General features: G+C 39.3%; 1 protein-coding gene across 5 annotated transcripts in view; it reads right to left on the minus strand.

The window, feature by feature from the left end:
- Window positions 1–19,306, minus strand: part of LOC149994575 (uncharacterized) — a 61,716-nt gene that overhangs the window by 26,363 nt on the left and 16,047 nt on the right. For 4 of the 5 annotated variants that reach the window (XM_090260666.1, XM_090260670.1, XM_090260668.1 and 1 more), the window contains exons 3-4: window positions 10,026–10,149; window positions 9,650–9,745 (exon numbers count right to left, since the gene is read on the minus strand). In XM_090260666.1, coding sequence (XP_090116792.1) covers window positions 9,650–9,745; window positions 10,026–10,149 — 220 coding nt within the window. Of the gene's footprint in view, window positions 1–9,649; window positions 9,746–10,025; window positions 10,150–19,306 lie in introns of those variants that run through there. The other variant, XM_090260671.1, reaches the window with a different exon arrangement.

The following is a 19,306-nucleotide window of genomic DNA, read 5'->3' on the forward strand; positions in this document are numbered from 1 at the left end:
CAAGCAGAACCCTCCCACAGCCAGCCAACCAACCAGAAAAGATTTGAAACTCATGGAATTTTGAATAGGGGCGGGCTCAGGAAGGAAGCAAGGAAAAACCAAAAAACAAACAAACCAAAAATACCCAGAGACTGTGCCTAAAAGTTGAATTGAGTTAAAATCCTCATTCTTTTATCTCTCACTCTCTCTCTAACTACCCCTACCGTCAGTCCCTTCTTATTCTCACTCCTTTTCTCCCCTCCCCTTCCCTCCCTTCTCTCCCCTTAGCATTCTCCCCTGCATCCTATTCTCAGTTAATTTTATAATTTTAAGTTCTCTCCCTTTCTCACCCTCTCCTTTCTCTGCGCTACGCACCTTCAACTTTATTAAATTTCTTTCTTTATTTTGTCCCCCTTCAGTCTACATGCGTTTTTCTTTCATCTCTTGTCCTTATTTTCCTTCTCTCCCTATACATATTCTCTCTCTCTCCCTATTACACTTTATATTCTAATCTCTTAATATTCAAATTATAATTCTAATCTATCCCCCTCTCCCTTTACTCTCCCATTCTTACCCCTTCTCTTTTTCTACCCCATCCCCCCATTTCTTTCCCTACCTCTTGTATTTCTCTCCTTCATCCTATCTTTTGTCAACTCTTCAATTTCAATCCTCCCCTCCCTAATATCTCCTCTTCTTCCTGATTTCCTTCCCTCCTCTGAGCTCTTTTCCTCCCAAATCCTCTTGCTTTCCTATCTCCTATTCCTCTCTCTCTCTATTCACCTTTTCTCTCTATCTTGCAACTTTATATCATGTTTTAATCTCCTAATCTTTTTTATAATATATAATTTAAAAAAGAATTTTAATCCAGTCCCCTCTCTTCTACCTCCCCTTCTTCTTTCGTTCTCTCTCCTACCCTTCTCTTCTCTACTTTCTCTCTCTCTTTCCTCTCTCCCTTCCTGTCTTGCTATTTTCTACTCTGTATTTTTATCCTTAAAAAATTCTCTCTCAATCTATTTCCTACCTTCTAACCTCCCCAGCCCTCTCTTTCAATTTCTGGCTGTCTGTCTACCTGGATGTCTGTTGTGTCTACCCTCCCTCCCACGCTAATCATATAGCATATACCGATTATATAATCCTAATACTATACACTTCCAATTTCTCACTCCACACTGTAACCCTCCCCTCCTTTTCAAACATACAGTGTAAGTGTTAATTGCTCTCTTACATAACCTTGAACCTAATTGCTAATATTAATACTCTATCAACTTCCAGCTCAAAAATTACCCTTCCTTCATTTAAAACAACTCCTTTCTGTTTCTCCTACGAAATAAGAGTCCCAGTATCTCCACAAGTATATTAACACGGGCTCATTTGCAGCCTATAGTGGGATTGTATTTGGGGGAGACATTGGAGGGTGTGGGTTTCTTGCCTGGGTTGTGTAATTATGTTTTAGCAGCACCTTCACAAAAGAACTCAAGACAAGGTGGGCAGAGTGACTCTCAATCAACTAACCAGAGAAAAAGATCCACCAAAAAGTAGCTGAAATACAACCAGACAGATTAAAGAAATATCATCAAGGACAACACAGACGGAGATCCAGGAGGGCGGAGGAGTAAGTGGAAGCTACACTAACCCCCTCCCAGGACCAGCCAGTGCTGACTCAGCCCCAGTACAGCAGACAGACCATCCCCCTCCAAGTGGTGTCATACTAAGGGGAAATAAAAGCCCTGCCTACAGGAATTAAGTTGCCACACCCACGGTCCTTAAGCATGACGGCTGATCACAGATTGAGTATAGTAACAACTAAAGAAGAGAGACAAAGGCAGTAGATCCCTGGAAGTCTCCAACAGGCTGCCTAGGGCCAGTCTGGTACATGATCTGACGCTACCAGAGGCAGATCCAGGAAGAACTGATCATTCTAAGAAGCACCAACAAACAAAAGGAATCACAAAAATGGGGAGACAGAGAAACAACCCCCCATCAAAAGGAAAGGTAGAATCCCCAGAAAGAGTGCTAAATGAAATAGAGGGGAGCAAAATATCAGATACAGAATTTAAAACATGGATTATGGAGAAGCTAAATGAGCTCAGTGGAAACTACAAAGAACTCCAGAAAAACTACAGTGAACTCCAGAAGAACTATAAGGAACTTACTGAGAATTATACCAGCATCAAAAAGGACATGGAAGCTATCAATAAGAGCCAGGAGGAAATGAAGAATACAATCTCTGAATTGAAGAACACAGCAGAAGGAATTAAAAGCAGGCTAGAGGAAGCAGAAGATCGGATCAGCGAGCTGGAGGACAACGTACACAAAAACTCCCAGACAATGCAACAAAATGAAAAAAGACTGAACAAGACTGAAGAGGTTCTAAGACAGCTGCAGGACAACATGAAACGTAACAATATCCGTATCATTGGAATTCCAGAAGGAGAAGAAGAAGAGCAAGGGATAGAAAACCTCTTTGAAAAACTAATGACAGAAAACTTCCCTCACATGAGGAGAGAAAGAGTCACGCAAATCCAGGAGGCACAGAGGGTCCCAATGAAGATGAACCCCAACAGGCCCACCTCAAGACACATCATAATTAAAATGGCAACATTCAAAGACAAAGAGAGAATCCTAAAAGCAGCAAGAGAGAAACAACTAATAACATACAAGGGAGCTCCAATAAGGCTATCCTCAGATTTCTCAGCAGAAACACTACAAGCCAGAAGGGAATGGCAAAAAATATTCCAAGCAATGAAAAACAAAGGCCTACAACCAAGAATACTCTACCCAGCAAGGCTCTCATTCAAAATGGAAGGCGAAATAAGGAGTTTCTCAGACAAAGGAAGACTAAAAGAATACATCTCCACCAAACCAGCAATGCAAGAGATGCTAAAGGTTCTCCTCTAAGAAGATAAAGAAACAGAGAGAGACAGAGAAGAACAAGAGTACAAAGGGGAAAAATGACAATGAATAAGTACTTATCAGTAATAACCTTAAACGTAAATGGATTAAACGCTCCAATTAAAAGACATAGGGTAGCTGAATGGATTAGAAAGAATGACCCACATATATGCTGTCTACAAGAGACCCACCTTAGAACTAAAGATCTACACAGACTGAAAATAAAGGGATGGAAAAATGTATTTCAAGCAAATGGACATGAAAAAAAAGCCGGGGTAGCAATACTTATATCAGACAAAACAGATTTCACAGCAAAGTCCATAAAAAGAGACAAAGAAGGGCATTTCATAATACTTCAGGGAAAAATCCATCAAGAAGATATAACCATTATAAATATATATGCACCCAACTTAGGAGCACCCAAATATGTAAGGAAAATTTTGGAAGACTCCAAGAAAGATATAGACAGCAACACACTCATCGTAGGGGACTTTAACACCCCATTGTCAACAATGGACAGATCTTCAAAGCAAAGAAACACCAAAGATATTGAGGCACTGAACAACACTTTAGATCAAATGGACTTAGTCGATAAATATAGAAGTTTACACCCCAAAGAAGCAAAATATACATATTTCTCAAGTGCACATGGAACATTTTCAAAGATAGACCACATGGTAGGACACAAAACAAGCCTCAATAAATTCAAGAAAATTGAAATTATATCAAGCATCTTCTCAGATCACAATGCCTTAAAATTGGAAATCAACCTCAAGGAAAAAACTCAAAAACATTCAAACTCATGGAGAATGAATAACATGCTATTAAATAATGAATGGGTTAACAATGACATCAAGGAAGAAATCAAAAAGTTCCTGGAAACCAATGATAATGAACACACAACAACCCAAAACCTATGGGATACAGCGAAAGCAGTCTTAAGAGGAAAGTTCATAGCAATACAAGCCTACCTAAAAAAGCTAGAAGAATCTCTAATAAAAAATACAAGAACTAGAGGAAGAACAACAAGCAAAACCCAGATCAAGTAGAAGGAAGGAAATCATCAAGATCAGAGCAGAATTAAATGACATAGAGTCTAAAGTAACAATTCAAAAGATCAACAAAAGTAGGAGCTGGTTCTTTGAAAAGATAAACAAAATTGACAAGCCTTTAGCCAGGCTCATCAAGAAAAAAAGAGAGAGAACCCAAATAAATAAAATCAGAAATGAAAGAGGAGAAATCACAACTGATACCACAGAAATACAAAGAATTATAAGAAATTATTACGAACAACTGTATGGCAAGAAATTTGACAACCTAGAGGAAATGGACAGATTCCTGGAAAACTATAGTCTGCCCAAACTGAATCAAGAAGAAGCAGAAAGTCTGAATAGACCAATAACAGCTAGCGAAATTGAAGCAGTAATCAAAAAACTCCCAGCACACAAAAGCCCAGGACCGGATGGCTTCAGAAGTGAATTCTACAAAACATTTAGGAAAGAACTAACTCCTATCCTCCTCAGACTATTCCAAAAGATACAAGAAGAGGGAAGACTCCCAAACTCGTTCTATGAAGCCAGTATAACCCTAATTCCAAAACCAGGTCAAGACACAACAAAGAAAGAAAACTACAGACCAATATCGCTGATGAACATAGATGCTAAAATCCTCAACAAAATATTGGCAAACCGGATCCAGCAACACATTAGAAAGATCATACAACACGATCAAGTAGGATTCATCCCAGGGATGCAAGGATGGTTTAATATTCGCAAATCAATAAACGTGATACACCACATAAACAAAATGAAAGACAAAAACCACATGATCATATCAATAGACGCGGAAAAAGCATTTGATAAAGTACAACACCCATTTATGATAAAAACTCTCAGCAAAATGGGAATAGAGGGAGCATACCTCAACATAATAAAGGCCATATATGAGAAACCTGAAGCCAACATCATACTCAATGGGCAAAAACTGAGAGCATTCCCCCTGAGATCAGGAACAAGACAAGGATGTCCGCTCTCTCCACTCCTATTCAACATAGTCTTGGAAGTTCTAGCCACAGCAATCAGACAAGAAAGAGAAATAAAAGGCATCCAAATTGGAAAAGAGGAAGTAAAACTGTCATTATTTGCAGATGACATGATAGTGTACATAGAAAATCCTTTAGACTCTACAAAAAAACTACTCAATCTAATAAGTGAATTCGGCAAAATAGCAGGATACAAAGTCAATATTAAGAAATCGAAGGCATTTTTATACACCAACAATAGAAACTCAGAGATAGAAACTGAAAGAAAAATCCCATTTACCATAGCAACAAGAAAAATAAAATACCTAGGAATAAACTTAACCAAAGAGGTAAAAGACCTGTACACAGAAAACTACATAACACTGAAGAAAGAAATTAAAGAAGATACAAATAAATGGAAGCGTATACCATGCTCATGGATGGGAAGAATCAACATCATTAAAATGTCCATACTACCCAAAGCAATTTATAGATTCAATGCAATCCCTATTAAAATACCAGCAACATATTTCACAGACATAGAACAAATACTTCAAAAATTTATATGGAACCAAAAAAGAGCCCGAATAGCCACAGCAATTTTGAGGCAGAACACAGTAGGAGGAATCACAATACCTGATATCAAACTATACTACAAGGCCACGGTAATCAAAACAGTCTGGTACTGGCATAAAAACAGACATATAGATCAATGGAACAGAATAGAGAGCCCAGAAATAAGCCCAGGTTCATATGGTCAACTAATATTTGACAAAGGGGGAAAGAACATCAAATGGAATGAAAAGAGCCTCTTCAACAAATGGTGTTGGGAGAACTGAACAGGGACATGCAAAAAAATGAAACTAGACCACCAGCTCACACCATACACCAGAATAAACTCAAAATGGATCAAAGACTTAAATGTAAGCCATGATACCATAAAAGTCCTAGAGGAAAAAATAGGCAGGAAAATTTCAGATATCCCACGTAGCAACATTTTCACTGATATATCTCCTAAGGCAAGGGAAATAAAGGAAAGAATAAACAAATGGGACTACATCAAACTAAAAAGTTTCTGCTCAGTTAAAGAAAACATCAGCAAGATGAAAAGGAAACCAACCATATGGGAAAATATATTCGCCAATGACATCTCAGACAAGGGATTGATCTCCAAAATATATAAAGAACTCATACGACTCAACACCAAGAAGACAGACAACCCAATTAAAAAATGGGCAAAGGACCTGAACAAACATTTCTCCAAAGAAGACATACAGAGGGCCCATAGACATATGAAAGTATGCTCAACATCACTAGCCATCAGAGAGATGCAAATTAAAACCACAATGAGATACCACCTCACACCAGTCAGAATGGCAATCATCAACAAATCAACAAACAACTTGTGCTGGAGAGGATGCGGAGAAACGGGAACCCTGGTGCATTGCTGGTGGGAATGCAGACTGGTGCAGCCACTGTGGAAAACAGTTTGGAATTTCCTTAAAGAACTAAAAATGGAACTGCCTTTTGAACCAGCAGTTCCATTGCTAGGATTATATCCAAAAAATCCTGAAACACCAATTCAAAAGAACCTATGCACTCCAATGTTCATAGCAGCACTATTTACAATAGCCAAGTGCTGGAAACAACCTAAATGCCCATCTGTAGATGAGTGGATCAAAAAACTATGGTACATTTACACAATGGAATTCAATGTAGCAGAAAGAAAGAAGGAACTTCTACCATTTGCAACAACATGAATGGAACTAGAGAAAATTATGCTTAGTGAAATAAGCCAGGCAACAAAAGAAAAATACCTTATGCTGTCACCTATTACAGGAAACTAATGAACAACACAAACAAATGACCAAAATTGAACCAGAGGTATGTAAACAAGAAGTAGACTAACAGTAACAAGGGGGGGGGGAGGAAAAGAAACGTGTAAGGGGAAGGGTCAAGTAAAAAAAAAATATATATATATATGAATGACCCACAGACAGGGGCAACTGAGTGGGGACTAAATGTGGGGGAAGGGAGGGACAGGGTGCAGGGAAACAAGAGGGCTAAAAAAGTGAGACAACTGTAATGGAAAAACAAACAAAAATTTTTTTTAGTGGGGGAAAAATGAAAATATGAAGAATGGAAATGCCAGTTCAGTGAATATTAGGACAAAGATTTTCCTTCACGTCGTATATTTTTCTCGCTATTTGATCCCTCCAGACTTTGGCATTCTAAACAAGTAAGTAATGACATAAGTTTCTTTGCATAGAACTAATAAGACCAGTTGTCAACAGAGGTTCCTTTTTTTTTTTTTTTTTTTTTTGACCAAGTCTTTGACTGGAATATCAAGCCTAAAGGAAACATACTTGGGCTCAGATTGTTACCAAAAAGCCCTGAGGAACTGGGAATGACTTTCTAAGGTAATAAAAGCCCGTGAGATAAAAGGCCTGGTATCATGGTTGGTTGTGCGGTCCACAGCAATCTTTCCAGGGAAGGAACGAAGGTTGTTTTCCTGAAAGATGGCTAGAAGGGACCTTAAGGCACAAGGAAAAACCAGAAAGACTTGGAAAAAACAGGTGTGTACAGGCAAGGGTGAATGCCAGATATGTGGCTCAGCTTCTGTGCCCTGAAGAACAGACTGAAGGTCACCCCAAATATTCCCTGGGTAAGTTCCAGCAAAGCAGAACTAAAGATCATAAGTGATCATTTGCTGCTCTTGTTATGTTTATGCAAACAAACAGGATAAATTAAAAATGGACTTAATGTAGTCCCTTTAAAGACAAGGAGGGTAACCTTAGGGAGAAAAATTATTATTCAAGAAAAATCACAATGATCAGTAGTAGAGTATAAAACAGGGCAACTAACCGTCTTAAAAGTTTCTTCTCATTTAAAATATGGTTTCACTTGAAAATTAAACCATGTCTGTGATATCATCAAAGACATTGAAGTTGCAGGCAAATAGAATTTCAAGTGCCTTGCAACTAGATGTCTTCCCAATAAGACAGTCTTACAGATTTAGAGACTTGTTTGTGGGTTATGTTACATAAATTAACACGTGTTTTTTGTTTTCAAAGGACATAAGCCTATGATCGCATTACCTGAGTGATTATCTGTACGCATAAGCCTCACTTAATCCTCTCTGCAGCACTGCCTCCTGAGACTCAATGGTTTGGCTGAACTAAATGGCTGGGTTGGGGAAGAATGGGGTGGTCTGTGGGCTTCACTTTAAAACGGGTTTCTCTTTTCTATCCTAATGGCTTGGACAGAAAAGGCCCAGAGGTCTGAGAGGGGGAAAACCTAAACTATTTACCTCAGCCCAAACTAAGTATAATAGGCAAAAGGGTTTTGGACAGATGAGATGTGCCTAGCACACCTTCTTACAAAGAAGCCCCCCCCCTTTTTTTTTCCTAATATGGAACATTGAAAAATTAATCCCTGCCTTCTGTCATCTAGTAGTTATGGATTGAATGATGTCTTTTAACCCTTTTTGCCAAATCTGTTGCCCCCAGAACACAACAAGGACACCAGCCTGTTAAACCAAGCACGCCGTTGACCGGAGACAGCCAACTGACCTGGAGTCTGCACGATCCTTCCCCATGTGGGAAGGCCACCCTCCCCTCCACACCCCCACTCTTATTAGGGTTTTCTGGACCCAAGGGTAGGAAGGACGACGACCATGTCCAGCTTGAAGCAGCTAGAGGAGCTTGAGACCTTCGCCCATTGTCCTTTACAAGATTACAAAGGGTCCTAATATTTGAGGGGGGGGGATAGTGAATTTTTACGAACCAGGGGTATGGACTTGGGGGGGATTGCTGGGGGAGGGGGGTGCTGGGTGGAGGGGAGCAAGGGGGAGAAAATTGGAACTGTTGTAACAATATAATCAATAAAAAACATTTAAAAAAAAACAGATCTTGAAAGGAAATTAACAGCTTAAAATGCCTATATTAAAAAAGATCTCAAATTAATAAACTAATTATATGCCTTAAGGAACTACATAAAAGAGAGCAAACTAAACCAAAGATACTGGAAGAAAGGAAATAATAAAGATTAGAGGAATCCCAGGCAGTGGTGGCTCAGTGAAATAAAGATTAGAGGAGAGATGAACAAAATAAATTAAAAAATAGAGAAAAATCAATGAAACTGTGAGTTGATTCTTTGAAAAGATCAACAAAACTGACAAATCTTTAGCTAGGTTGACTAAGAAAAAAGAGAGAAGACTCATACTAATCTCAGGAATGAAAGAGGAGATATCACTACCAACCTTACAGAAATAAAAAGGATTATAAGTGCCTACATCTGGGTGTGGGTAGTGACTACTAACAGGTATGGTATTTCATTTGGGGTGATGAAATGTTCTACAGTTAGATTGTTGTCCCAGTTACAAAACTCTGTGACTATACTAAAAACCAACCAACTACTTTAAATAAGTGAATTTTACAGTAAGTGAATTATATCTCAATAGAGCTGTTTCAAAAAGTTGGAATAAAACTGGATTCAACATACAGGGAAAATGAGTATCTCCTGAGAAGGAGGAAGGCACTTCCTTCATGAAATCAAAGGCCAATATGAGGGAAAAGAGCTAGAGATTATTAAGTGAAGTAAAATTTGAGGCCTCATGATGAAACTTTCCTTTCTTTTACAGAACTCAGGCCTTTTCAGGGAGCTTTCCTCCCAGTGTTTCATAAGTGCTGCCATCTTACAGCCCAGTTGGGTGACCCACCTGCCACGGCCTTCTCCGTACGAGTCACCATCACTTACCTGGGCACCATTCTTTTGTCTCCTTCCCTTTAACAATCCAAGGCTCCTTCCCCTGTTCCAACAAGGAAATCACATTTGGCTTAGAATCAGAAAGTCCTGCTCAAGGTAAAAAAAAAGAACATGGTTATATTGTGGGTGTCTCAGAATTAAAATTAGTACATAATTATCAAGAAAGAGGAGTAAATAGATTAAGGATGAAGGTCATAAATAAAAAAGATAAAATCGTAAAATTTTTAATTTCACAGGAAATAAGTATTTGTTGGTAAGAATCATTAATTCAGCTGAACACCTGAAAAAGTACGCATGAGAAATTGATAACAAAGAGCATAAACATTCCAGAAAGATGATTCTGAATTTTGAGAGCAGATTAACTTACCCAGTGAGATCAGGTTGTTATAATTCTCCAACATTATATCTCGGTATAAATCCTTCTGAGCGGAGTGCAAACATTCCCATTCCATTTGGGAGAAGAAAATTGCCACATCTTTGAACTTCAAGCCCTGAAATCAAAGATAAATATACCATTTGTGAAATTAATGGACAAAATGTTTAAAACAGAATAAAAGAAAATGGAGAAAGCAATTCAATAAAGGAACAGAGTTGCAAAAAGATGCTATGCTGGACCCTTCAACATGGATGGGTGAGTGTGGGAACAAGAGTAATCAGAGCACATATCATTCTTGGTACACACATCATTATTTTTATTGTTGTTCTATTATAGTTGTCCCAGTTTTACCCCATTGCTCTCCACTGCCCCATCCATACCCCTCTCCTGTAGTCAATCCCACCCTGTTGTCCATGTCGATGGGCCATTTATACATGTTCCTTGACTAGACCCTTTCCCTTCTTTCCATCATTAGCCCCTTTCCCTCTCCCCTCTGGTCACCATTAGTCTGTTCCTTGTTTCCATGCCTCTGGTTCTATTTTGCTCATTTCTTTTGTTCATTAGGTTCCACTCAGAGGTGAGATCACATGGTATTTATCATTCTCTCTCCCTGGCTTATTTCACTAAGCATAATACACTTCAGTTCCAACCGTGCTGCCCAGAAAGGTAGGAGTTCTTCCTTTTTTTATGCTGTATAGTATTCCATTGTGTAAATATACCATAGTTTTGTGGTCCACTCCTTTACTGATGGGTACTTAGGCTGTTTACAGCACTTGGCTATTGTAAATAATACTGCTATGAACATAGGGATGCATAGGTTCTTTGGAATTGGTATTTCAGGATTCTTCAGGTGTAACCCAGGAGTGGAACTGCTGGGTCAAAAGACAATTCTATTTTTAGTCTTTTGAGGAAATTCCATACTGTTTTCCATAGTGATTGCCACAGTCTGCATTCCCACCAACAGTGCACCAGGGTTCCTTTTTTCCACATCCTCACCAGCACTTGTTGTTAGTTGATTTGTTTATGATGGCCATTCTGACCGGTGTGAAGTGGTATCTCATTGTGGTTTTAATTTGCATCTCTCTGATGCCTAGTAATGTTGAGCACCCTTTCATATGTCTATGGGCCCTCTCTATGTTCCCCTTGGAGAAGTGTCTGTTCAGACCTTTTGTCCATTTTTAAATTGGATTATTTGTCTTCCTGGTGTTGACTTGTAATGGTTCTTTATGTATTTTGGAGATCAAACCCTTGTCGGAAGTATCATTGCAAATGTGTTTTCCCATATGATTGGATCGCTTTTCATTTTGCTGTAGCTTTCTTTAGCTGAGCAGAAGAATTTTAGTTTGATGTAGTCCCATTTGTTTATTTTTTCCTTTATTTCCCTTGCCTTAGGCCATATACTGGCAATAATATTGCTGTGTGGGATATCTGAAATTTTACTGCCTTTGTTTTCCTCTACAACTTTTATGGTGTCACGGCTTACATTTAAGTCTTTTATCCATCTTGAGTTTATTCTGGTGTATGGTGTAAGTTGGTGGTCTAGTTTCATTTTTTTTGTGTGTCCCTGTCCAGATCTCCCAACGCCATTTATGGAAGAGGATATTTTTACTCCATTTTATGCTCCTACCCACTTTGTGAAATACTAAGTGACCACAGAGACCTGGGTTTATTATTGGGATCTCTATTCTGTTCCATTGATCTATGTATCTGTTCCTGTGACAGTACCAGATTGTTTTGATTACAGTGGCCTTGTAATGTAGTTTGATATCAGGTACTGTGATTGCTCTTATTTTGTTCTTCTTTCTCAAGATTGCTGCGGCTATTTGGGGTCGTTTTTGGTTCCATATAAATTTTTGAAATATTTGTCCTAGTCCTAGGAGAAATGCCATTGGTATTTTAATGGGGATTGTGTTGAAGCTATAGATTCCTTTGGGTAATATGGACATTTTAATCATGTTATTGCCCTGGCTGGTTTAGCTCAGTGGATTGAGCGTCGGCCTGCGAGCTAAGTGTCGCTGGTTCGATCTTCCAGTCAGGGTACATCAGAGAAGGAAAACTCTGACTCCAAAAAACCTCCGCTGCCTTGTGGCATACCTCTTCAGGGGAAAGGCTAAGGGAGTAAACCCTGACAGAAAATTCGGAGCCGGAGTCCCTAAGGCGGTTTGACGTTGTAGTCAACACCGGCAACTCCTGCGGCGCACCTGAAGCCAAGCTGTATTGACTCCGTCTTTCCCTTGGACCCTTCAGCTGCGAAGAGAGGGGGGGTCTGCTGCATGGGCAACAGCAGACCCTCCATATCACCCTGCCCAGGCTCTGTAGCTTCAGCGTCATCGCAAGATGTCGATTCAACACGGGAGGAGACAGATACGATGTCACTCCCGAGTCGGACTGCACAGCCATTCTCGGCGGTGCAGATAGACTCTTAAGAAGCTACACCATCGTCTCTCGAGACGGACGGCTGCTGACGACGAATCATGTTAATTCTTCCCATCCATGTACACAGTATATGCTTCCATTTATTTGTATTTTCCTTAAATTCTTATGCAATATTCTGTAGTTTTCTGAGTACAGGTCTTTTAACTCCTTGGTTAACTTTAGTCCTAGTTTCTGTTTCTTATATTTCATTGTTGGAGTACAAAAACGCCTTTGATTTCTGAATATTGACTTTCTATCCCACTATTTTGCCAAATTCACTTATTAGGTTGAGTAGTTTTTTAGTGGATTTTATAGGATTTTCTACGTACACTATCATGTCATCTGCAAATAATCACAGTTTTACTTCCTCCTTTCAAATTTTGATGGCTTTTATTTCTTTTTCTTGTCTCATTACTATGGCTAGAACTTCAAATTCTATGTTGCATAAGTGGTGAAAATGGACACCCTTATCTTTTTCCTCATTTAGGGGGAAAGCTTTCAGTTTTTGCCCATGGAGTATCATGTTGGCTGTAGGTTTCGCATATATGGCCTTTATTATGTTGAGGTATGCTCCCTCTATTCCCACTTTGCTGACAGTTTTTTATCATAAATGGATGCTGCACTTTATCAAATGCTTTTTCAACATCTATTGAAATGATCATGTGATTTTTGTCTTTCATTTTGTTTATGTGGTGTGTTATGTTTATTGATATACAAATATTAAACCATCCTTGCATCCCTAGGATAAATCCCACTTGATCATGGTGTATGATCTTTTCAATGTGTTGCTGGATCCAGTTTGCCGATACTTTGTAGAGGATTTTAACATCTACGTTGATCAGTGATATTTGCCTGTAGTTTTCTTTGTTGTATCTTGATCTTGTTTTGGAATTAGGGTGGTACTGACTTCATAGAAAAGAGTTTGGGAGTCTTCCCTCTTCTTTGATTTTTTGGAATAGTTGGAGAAGGGTAGGCATTAGTTTTTCCTTAAATGTTTGGTAATATTTGTCTGTGAAGCCATCTGGTCCAGAGCTTTTGTGTGTCAGGAGTTGTTTGATTACTGTTTCAATTTCACTCTTTGTTATTGGTCTGTTCAGGCTTTCTACTTCTTCTTGATTCACTTTTGGAAGATTACATGTTTCTAGAAATTTGTCCATTTCATCTAGGTTGTCAAGTTTCTTGCCATACAGTTGTTTGTAGTAATTTCTTATAATCCTTTGTGTTTCTGCAATATCGATTGTGATTTCTCCTCTTTCATTTCTGATTTTGTTTATTTGGGTCCTTTCTCTCTTTTCCTTGATGAGCCTCTCTAAAGGCTTGTCAATTTTGTTTATCTTTTCAAAGAACCAGCTCCTACTTTTATTGATCTTTTGAATTGTTGTTTTAGTCTCTATGTCATTTAATTGTGCTCTGATCTTGATGATTTCCTTCCTTCTACTCACTCTGGGCTTTGTTTGTTGCTGTTCTAGTAGTTCCTATACATGTAGGGTTAGATTGTTTATCTTATATTTTTCTATCTTTTTTAGGTAGGCCTGTATCGCTATGAACTTCCGTCTCTAGAACTGCCTTTGCTGTGTCCCAAAGGTTTTGGGCAGTCGGGTACACACATCATTCTTAAACATGCCTGCAACTATAAATGTAATCTCTTGGAATTATCCTTTTCCACTATCCACCCAGATCTGGGAATAAACAAAGACCATATAATTGGTGTTTTCCAATTAAATAAAATTGTACATTGAAGTACACAGCACACTTTATGTTCATCACAAAGCACTTGGGATCATTTCCTTCCCATTTTCACAATAAGGACTTTTTTTATAAAGCCTAAATCATTTAAAAATAACAAAATTTATAGTTTTGAAAATAGAATTTATATTTAACTTAGTGACTTAACAATATCTTACTCAGACTCATGAATATCCAGAATATTAAATCCTATTCATTTTCCACATCATCAAAAATTCTAGGACTAAGATGGTGGAGTGAGGAGGGGCTGTGATTGCTTGCTCCCGAGACCTGTCTGTAGTTTAGGCTACCTGTGGACAGAGCACCACAGTTAACGTCTAGATACTGGCAGGAGTTCAGCTGTGGCACTGCTGGCAGCAGAGGAGACTATCTTGGAGCAATCTGTATGGTGAGGATCACCGAGGAAAAAGGGGAGAGACGCGAGTTCTGGCTGGCTTGGTTCCCCAAGCTGCAGCTGGCAGCGCACAAAATTTTTTAGTGACCCAAGGTTTTCCCTGAGAGGAGTCAGGGGTAGAGAGAGAGAGTCTCTGCCCACTGGCTGTGCCAGGAGTGGTCCAGGTGACATCTGCTCTGAGAGGCAAGGAGCAGCGTTTATTTGTGTGTTTTTGTGAGTGTATGTGTATGTGTGTGTGTGTGTGTGTTTTGTGTTTCTTTTGATTGTTTTTTTGCAGACCAGGGAAGAAAGGCTAGGGGCCGGGTGCGATTCTGAAGGAACACAAGCGCAGGAGCGCAGGAACACAGGAACACACTTGCTCACTCCCAACCCCATATCCGGTCGCTACGAGTGGGAGCGCCCCATTCCGCTCGCCCTGGTATTCAACTGGCCCACTGGCATCCCGCCCCAGGACACTGTGCAGAAGCGCCCGCGGTTCGCCTGTCCAGGTGCGACCAGCTTACTGGCGGCCCGCCATGGGCCAGTGCGCTGTCCTGCCCATGGTCCGCCAAACCGCTCGTGTAACTAGCCAGCCCTGGCCGGTACGCAGAAGCGCCCGTGACCTTCCCACCCCCGGCGCTCAACCAGGGAGTATGAAGTGAACTAGAGGCACTTTGTAAACGTTTTGGGCGCTGGCTCTGGAAAAGGAGTTGGGAGAGCAGTGGACTAGATCCCAGTGCAGAATCATCCGCAGTGCTACGGAAGAAATTTCTTAAGGAGACTACTCCCTTCCAGGTGTCATCAGCCAAAGGTAGTGGCTCAAGAACTATATACGAGGACACACCACAAAGGCAGGAAATAAAAGCAGGTCAATCTAAGAACAGAAACAACAAGAGAGCCACCTAAAGTGGGGAAAAGGAAAAATAACACCTCAATAAAAGGAAAGGAAGAATTCCCAGAAGGAAGGATAGATGAAACAGAGGCAAGCAAACTATCAGACATGGAATTCAAAACAATGGTAATGAGAAACCTCAATAAACTCAACAAACTAAAAGAAAACTACAACAAACTCCAGGGGAACTACAAGGAACTACAAGGAACTCAAGGGAAGCTACAAGGAATTTACTGAGAACTACACCAGCATGAAAAAGGACATAGAAACTATCAATAAAAGCCAGGAAGTAATGAAGAATAGAATTTCTGAACAAAGAACACAGTAGAAGCAATCAAAAGCATGCTAAGTATAGCAGAGGATCAGATCAGTGAGCTAAAGGACAACATAGAAAAAAAATTCCCAGACACTGCAACAAAATGAAAAAAGATGGAAAAAGAATGAAGAGGGTTTAAGAGAGCTTCACGACAACATGAAATGCAACAATATCCATATCATAGGGATACCAGAAGGAGAAGAAGAGGAGCAAGAAAACCTGATTGAAAATGAAATAAAACTTCCCAAATACGAGGAAAGAAAAAGTTTCACAAGTACAGAAAGCACCGAGGGTCCCAATGAAGATGAACCCAAGGAAGCCCTTTCCAAGGCACAACATAATCAAAATGGCAACATTCAAAGACAAAGAGAGAATCCTAATGGCAGCAAGAGAAAAACAGCAAATGACATACAAGGAAACTATAATAAGGCTAGTTTCATAGCAGAAACTGATTTCATAACAGAAACACTATAAGCCAGAAGGGAATGGCAAAAAATATTTCAAGAAATGAAAAACAAAGGCCTACAACCAAGACTGCTCTACCCAGCAAGGCTCTCTTTCAAAATGGAAGGTGAAATAAGGAGTTTCCCAGACAAAGGGAGACTAAAAAAATACATCTCCACAAAAACGAGCATTGCAAGAGATGCTAAGAAGAAGAAGAAGAAAAAGAGAGAGGGAAAGGAACACAGGTACAAAGGGAAATGAACAAGTACCTGTTAATAATAACCTTAAATGTAAATGGATTAAATGCTCCATTCAAAAGACATAGGATAATGGAATGGAAACTAAAACATGACCCACATATATAGTGTCTACAAGAGACACACCTCAAAACAAAATATATCCACAGCCTGTAAATGAAGTGATGGAAAAAATATTCCAAGCAAATGGACATGAAAAAAAAGCTAGGGTAGCAATACTTATATCAGACAAAACACATTTCACAGCAAAGGTCATAAAAAGAGACAAAGAAGGACATTTCATAATACTTAAGGGAACGATTCATCAAGAAGTTGAATTGTAAACATATATGCACCCAACATAGGAGCACCCAAATATATATGGAAAATCTTGGAAGACTACAAAAAGGATATGGACAGCAGCACACTCATAGTAGGGGACTTTAACCCTCATTGTCAACAATGGACAGATCTTTGAAGCAAAGAAACACCAAGGATATTCAGGCATTGAACAACATTCTAGATCAAATTGACTTAGTTGATATATATAGAACTTTTCACCCTAAAGAAGCAAAATACACATTCTTTTCAAGTGCACATGGAACTTTCAAAGAAAGACCACATGACAGGACACAAAACAAGCCTCAACAAATTCAAGAAAACTGAAATTATATCAAGCATCTTCTCAGACCACAATGGCATGAAACTGGAAATCAACCTCAATGAAAAAACTCAAAGACTTCAAAGTCACAGAAACTAAATAACAGGCAATTAAATAATGAATGTGTTAACAATGACATCAAGGAAGAAATCAACAAGTTTCTGGAAACAAATGATATTGAACATACAACAGACAAAACCTATGGGACACAGTGAAAGCAGTGCTGAGAGGAAAGTTCATAGCTATACAGGCCTACCTAAAAAGGATAGAAGAATCTCAAATAAAAAATTTAACTCTACAGCTACAAGAACTAGAGGAACAACAACAAACAAAGCCCAGAGTGAGTAGAAGGAAGGAAATCATTAAGAGCAGAGCAGAATTAAATGACAGAGAGACTAAACAAACAATTCAAAAGATCAGTAAAACCAGGAGCTGGTTCTTTGAAAAGATAAACAAAATTGACAAGCCTTAGCCAGGCTCATGCAGAAAAAAAAGAGAGAGGACCCAAATAAACAAAATCAGAAAAAATACAGGCGAAATCACTACCAATACCACAGAAATACAAAGATTTTAAGAAATTACTACAAACAACTGTATGGCAAGAAATTTGGCAACCTAGATGAAATGGACAAATTTCTAGAAACATATAATCTTCCGAAAGTGAATCAAGGAGAAGCAGAAAGCCTGAATAGACCAATAACAACTAATGAAATTGAAGTAGTAATAAAAAAACTCCCGGCTTACAAAAGCCCAGGACTGGATGGATTCAGAGGTGAATTTTACTAAACATTTAGGGAAGAACTAATGCCTTTCTTTCTCAAACTATTCCAAAAAATCCAAGAAGAGGGAAGACTCCCAAACTCTTTCTATGAAGCCAGTATTATCCTAATTCCAAAAGCAGGCCAGGTACAACAAAGAAAGAAAACTACAGGCTAATATCACTGATGAACATAGATGCTAAGATCCTCAACTAAATAGTAAATCAGATCCAGCAACTCATTAAAACGATCATACACCATTATCAAGTAGGATTCATCCCAGGGATGCAAGGATGGTTTAATATTCACAAATCTATAAACATAATACACCACATAAACAAAATGAAAGACAAAAATCACAGGATCATATCAATAAAAGCTGAAAAAGCATTTGATAAAATACAACAGCCATTTATGATGAAAACACTCAGCAAAGTGGGAACAGAGGGAGCATATCTCAACATAATAAAGGCCATATACAATAAACCTGAAGCAAACATCATACTCAATTGACAAAAACTAAAAGCATTCCCCCTGAGATCAGGAACAAAGTCAAGGATGTCTACTCTCTCAACTCCTATTCAACAAAATAATGAAAGTTCTAGCCACAGCAATCAGAGAAGAAAATGAAATAAAAGGCATACAAATTGGTAAAGAGGAAGTAAAACTGAAATTATTGGCAGATGACATTATAGTGTACATAGAAAATCCTATAGACTCCACACACACAAAAAATACTCAAACTAATAAGTAAATTTGGTAAAATAGCGTACAAAGTCAATATTCAGAAATCGAAGGCATTTCTGTATACCAACAGTAAAATATCAGAGATAGACTTCTGGCCAAGATGGAGGCCGAGACTGACACACTCCATCTCCCTCCACAATTAAGAAGGAATACAACTACTGCAATACAAGAAATAACCAGAAGTTCCAGAAAATAAAGCTACATGAAAGTCCAACGTATGAAGTTATGAACAAGTGGTGCTTGTCTGGACGGGTAGGTGGGGCGAAGCCAGGGCAGAGAGGTCAAGCTGTGCTGGCGGCAGCAGGACAGCGGTAAGCAATGACACCCCTATTTAAGGGGAGGCAAGAAGTGCCTGGGAGCACCCCTAGCTGCAGACCAAACCCATAAGCTCGTGATTCCAATGCTGGGAAAGGCAGACCCCCGTTGTCTCAGACTGTGAGGCCCAGAGGGCGTGGGGACAGAGGAGGAGGCTCCCGGTCTCTCAACGGAGAGAGAATGGCAGGAATCCATCTTGGACCCCAACCCCCACACAAAGCACCACAGTGTGGTGAGAAGGGTCATTCGGTAGTGACAAGTACACGGGACTCCACCCCCTATAGCATAGGAGGTGTGACAGCCCGCCCAGGAAGCAGAAAACTGCCAGGATGGCAGGGTTAATGTAGAGATCCCAATAACGCAGCTGAC

The sequence above is a fragment of the Furipterus horrens genome, unplaced genomic scaffold, assembly GCF_987537825.1.
Source record: "Furipterus horrens unplaced genomic scaffold, mFurHor1.1.pri manual_scaffold_13, whole genome shotgun sequence".
NCBI lineage: Eukaryota > Metazoa > Chordata > Mammalia > Chiroptera > Furipteridae > Furipterus > Furipterus horrens.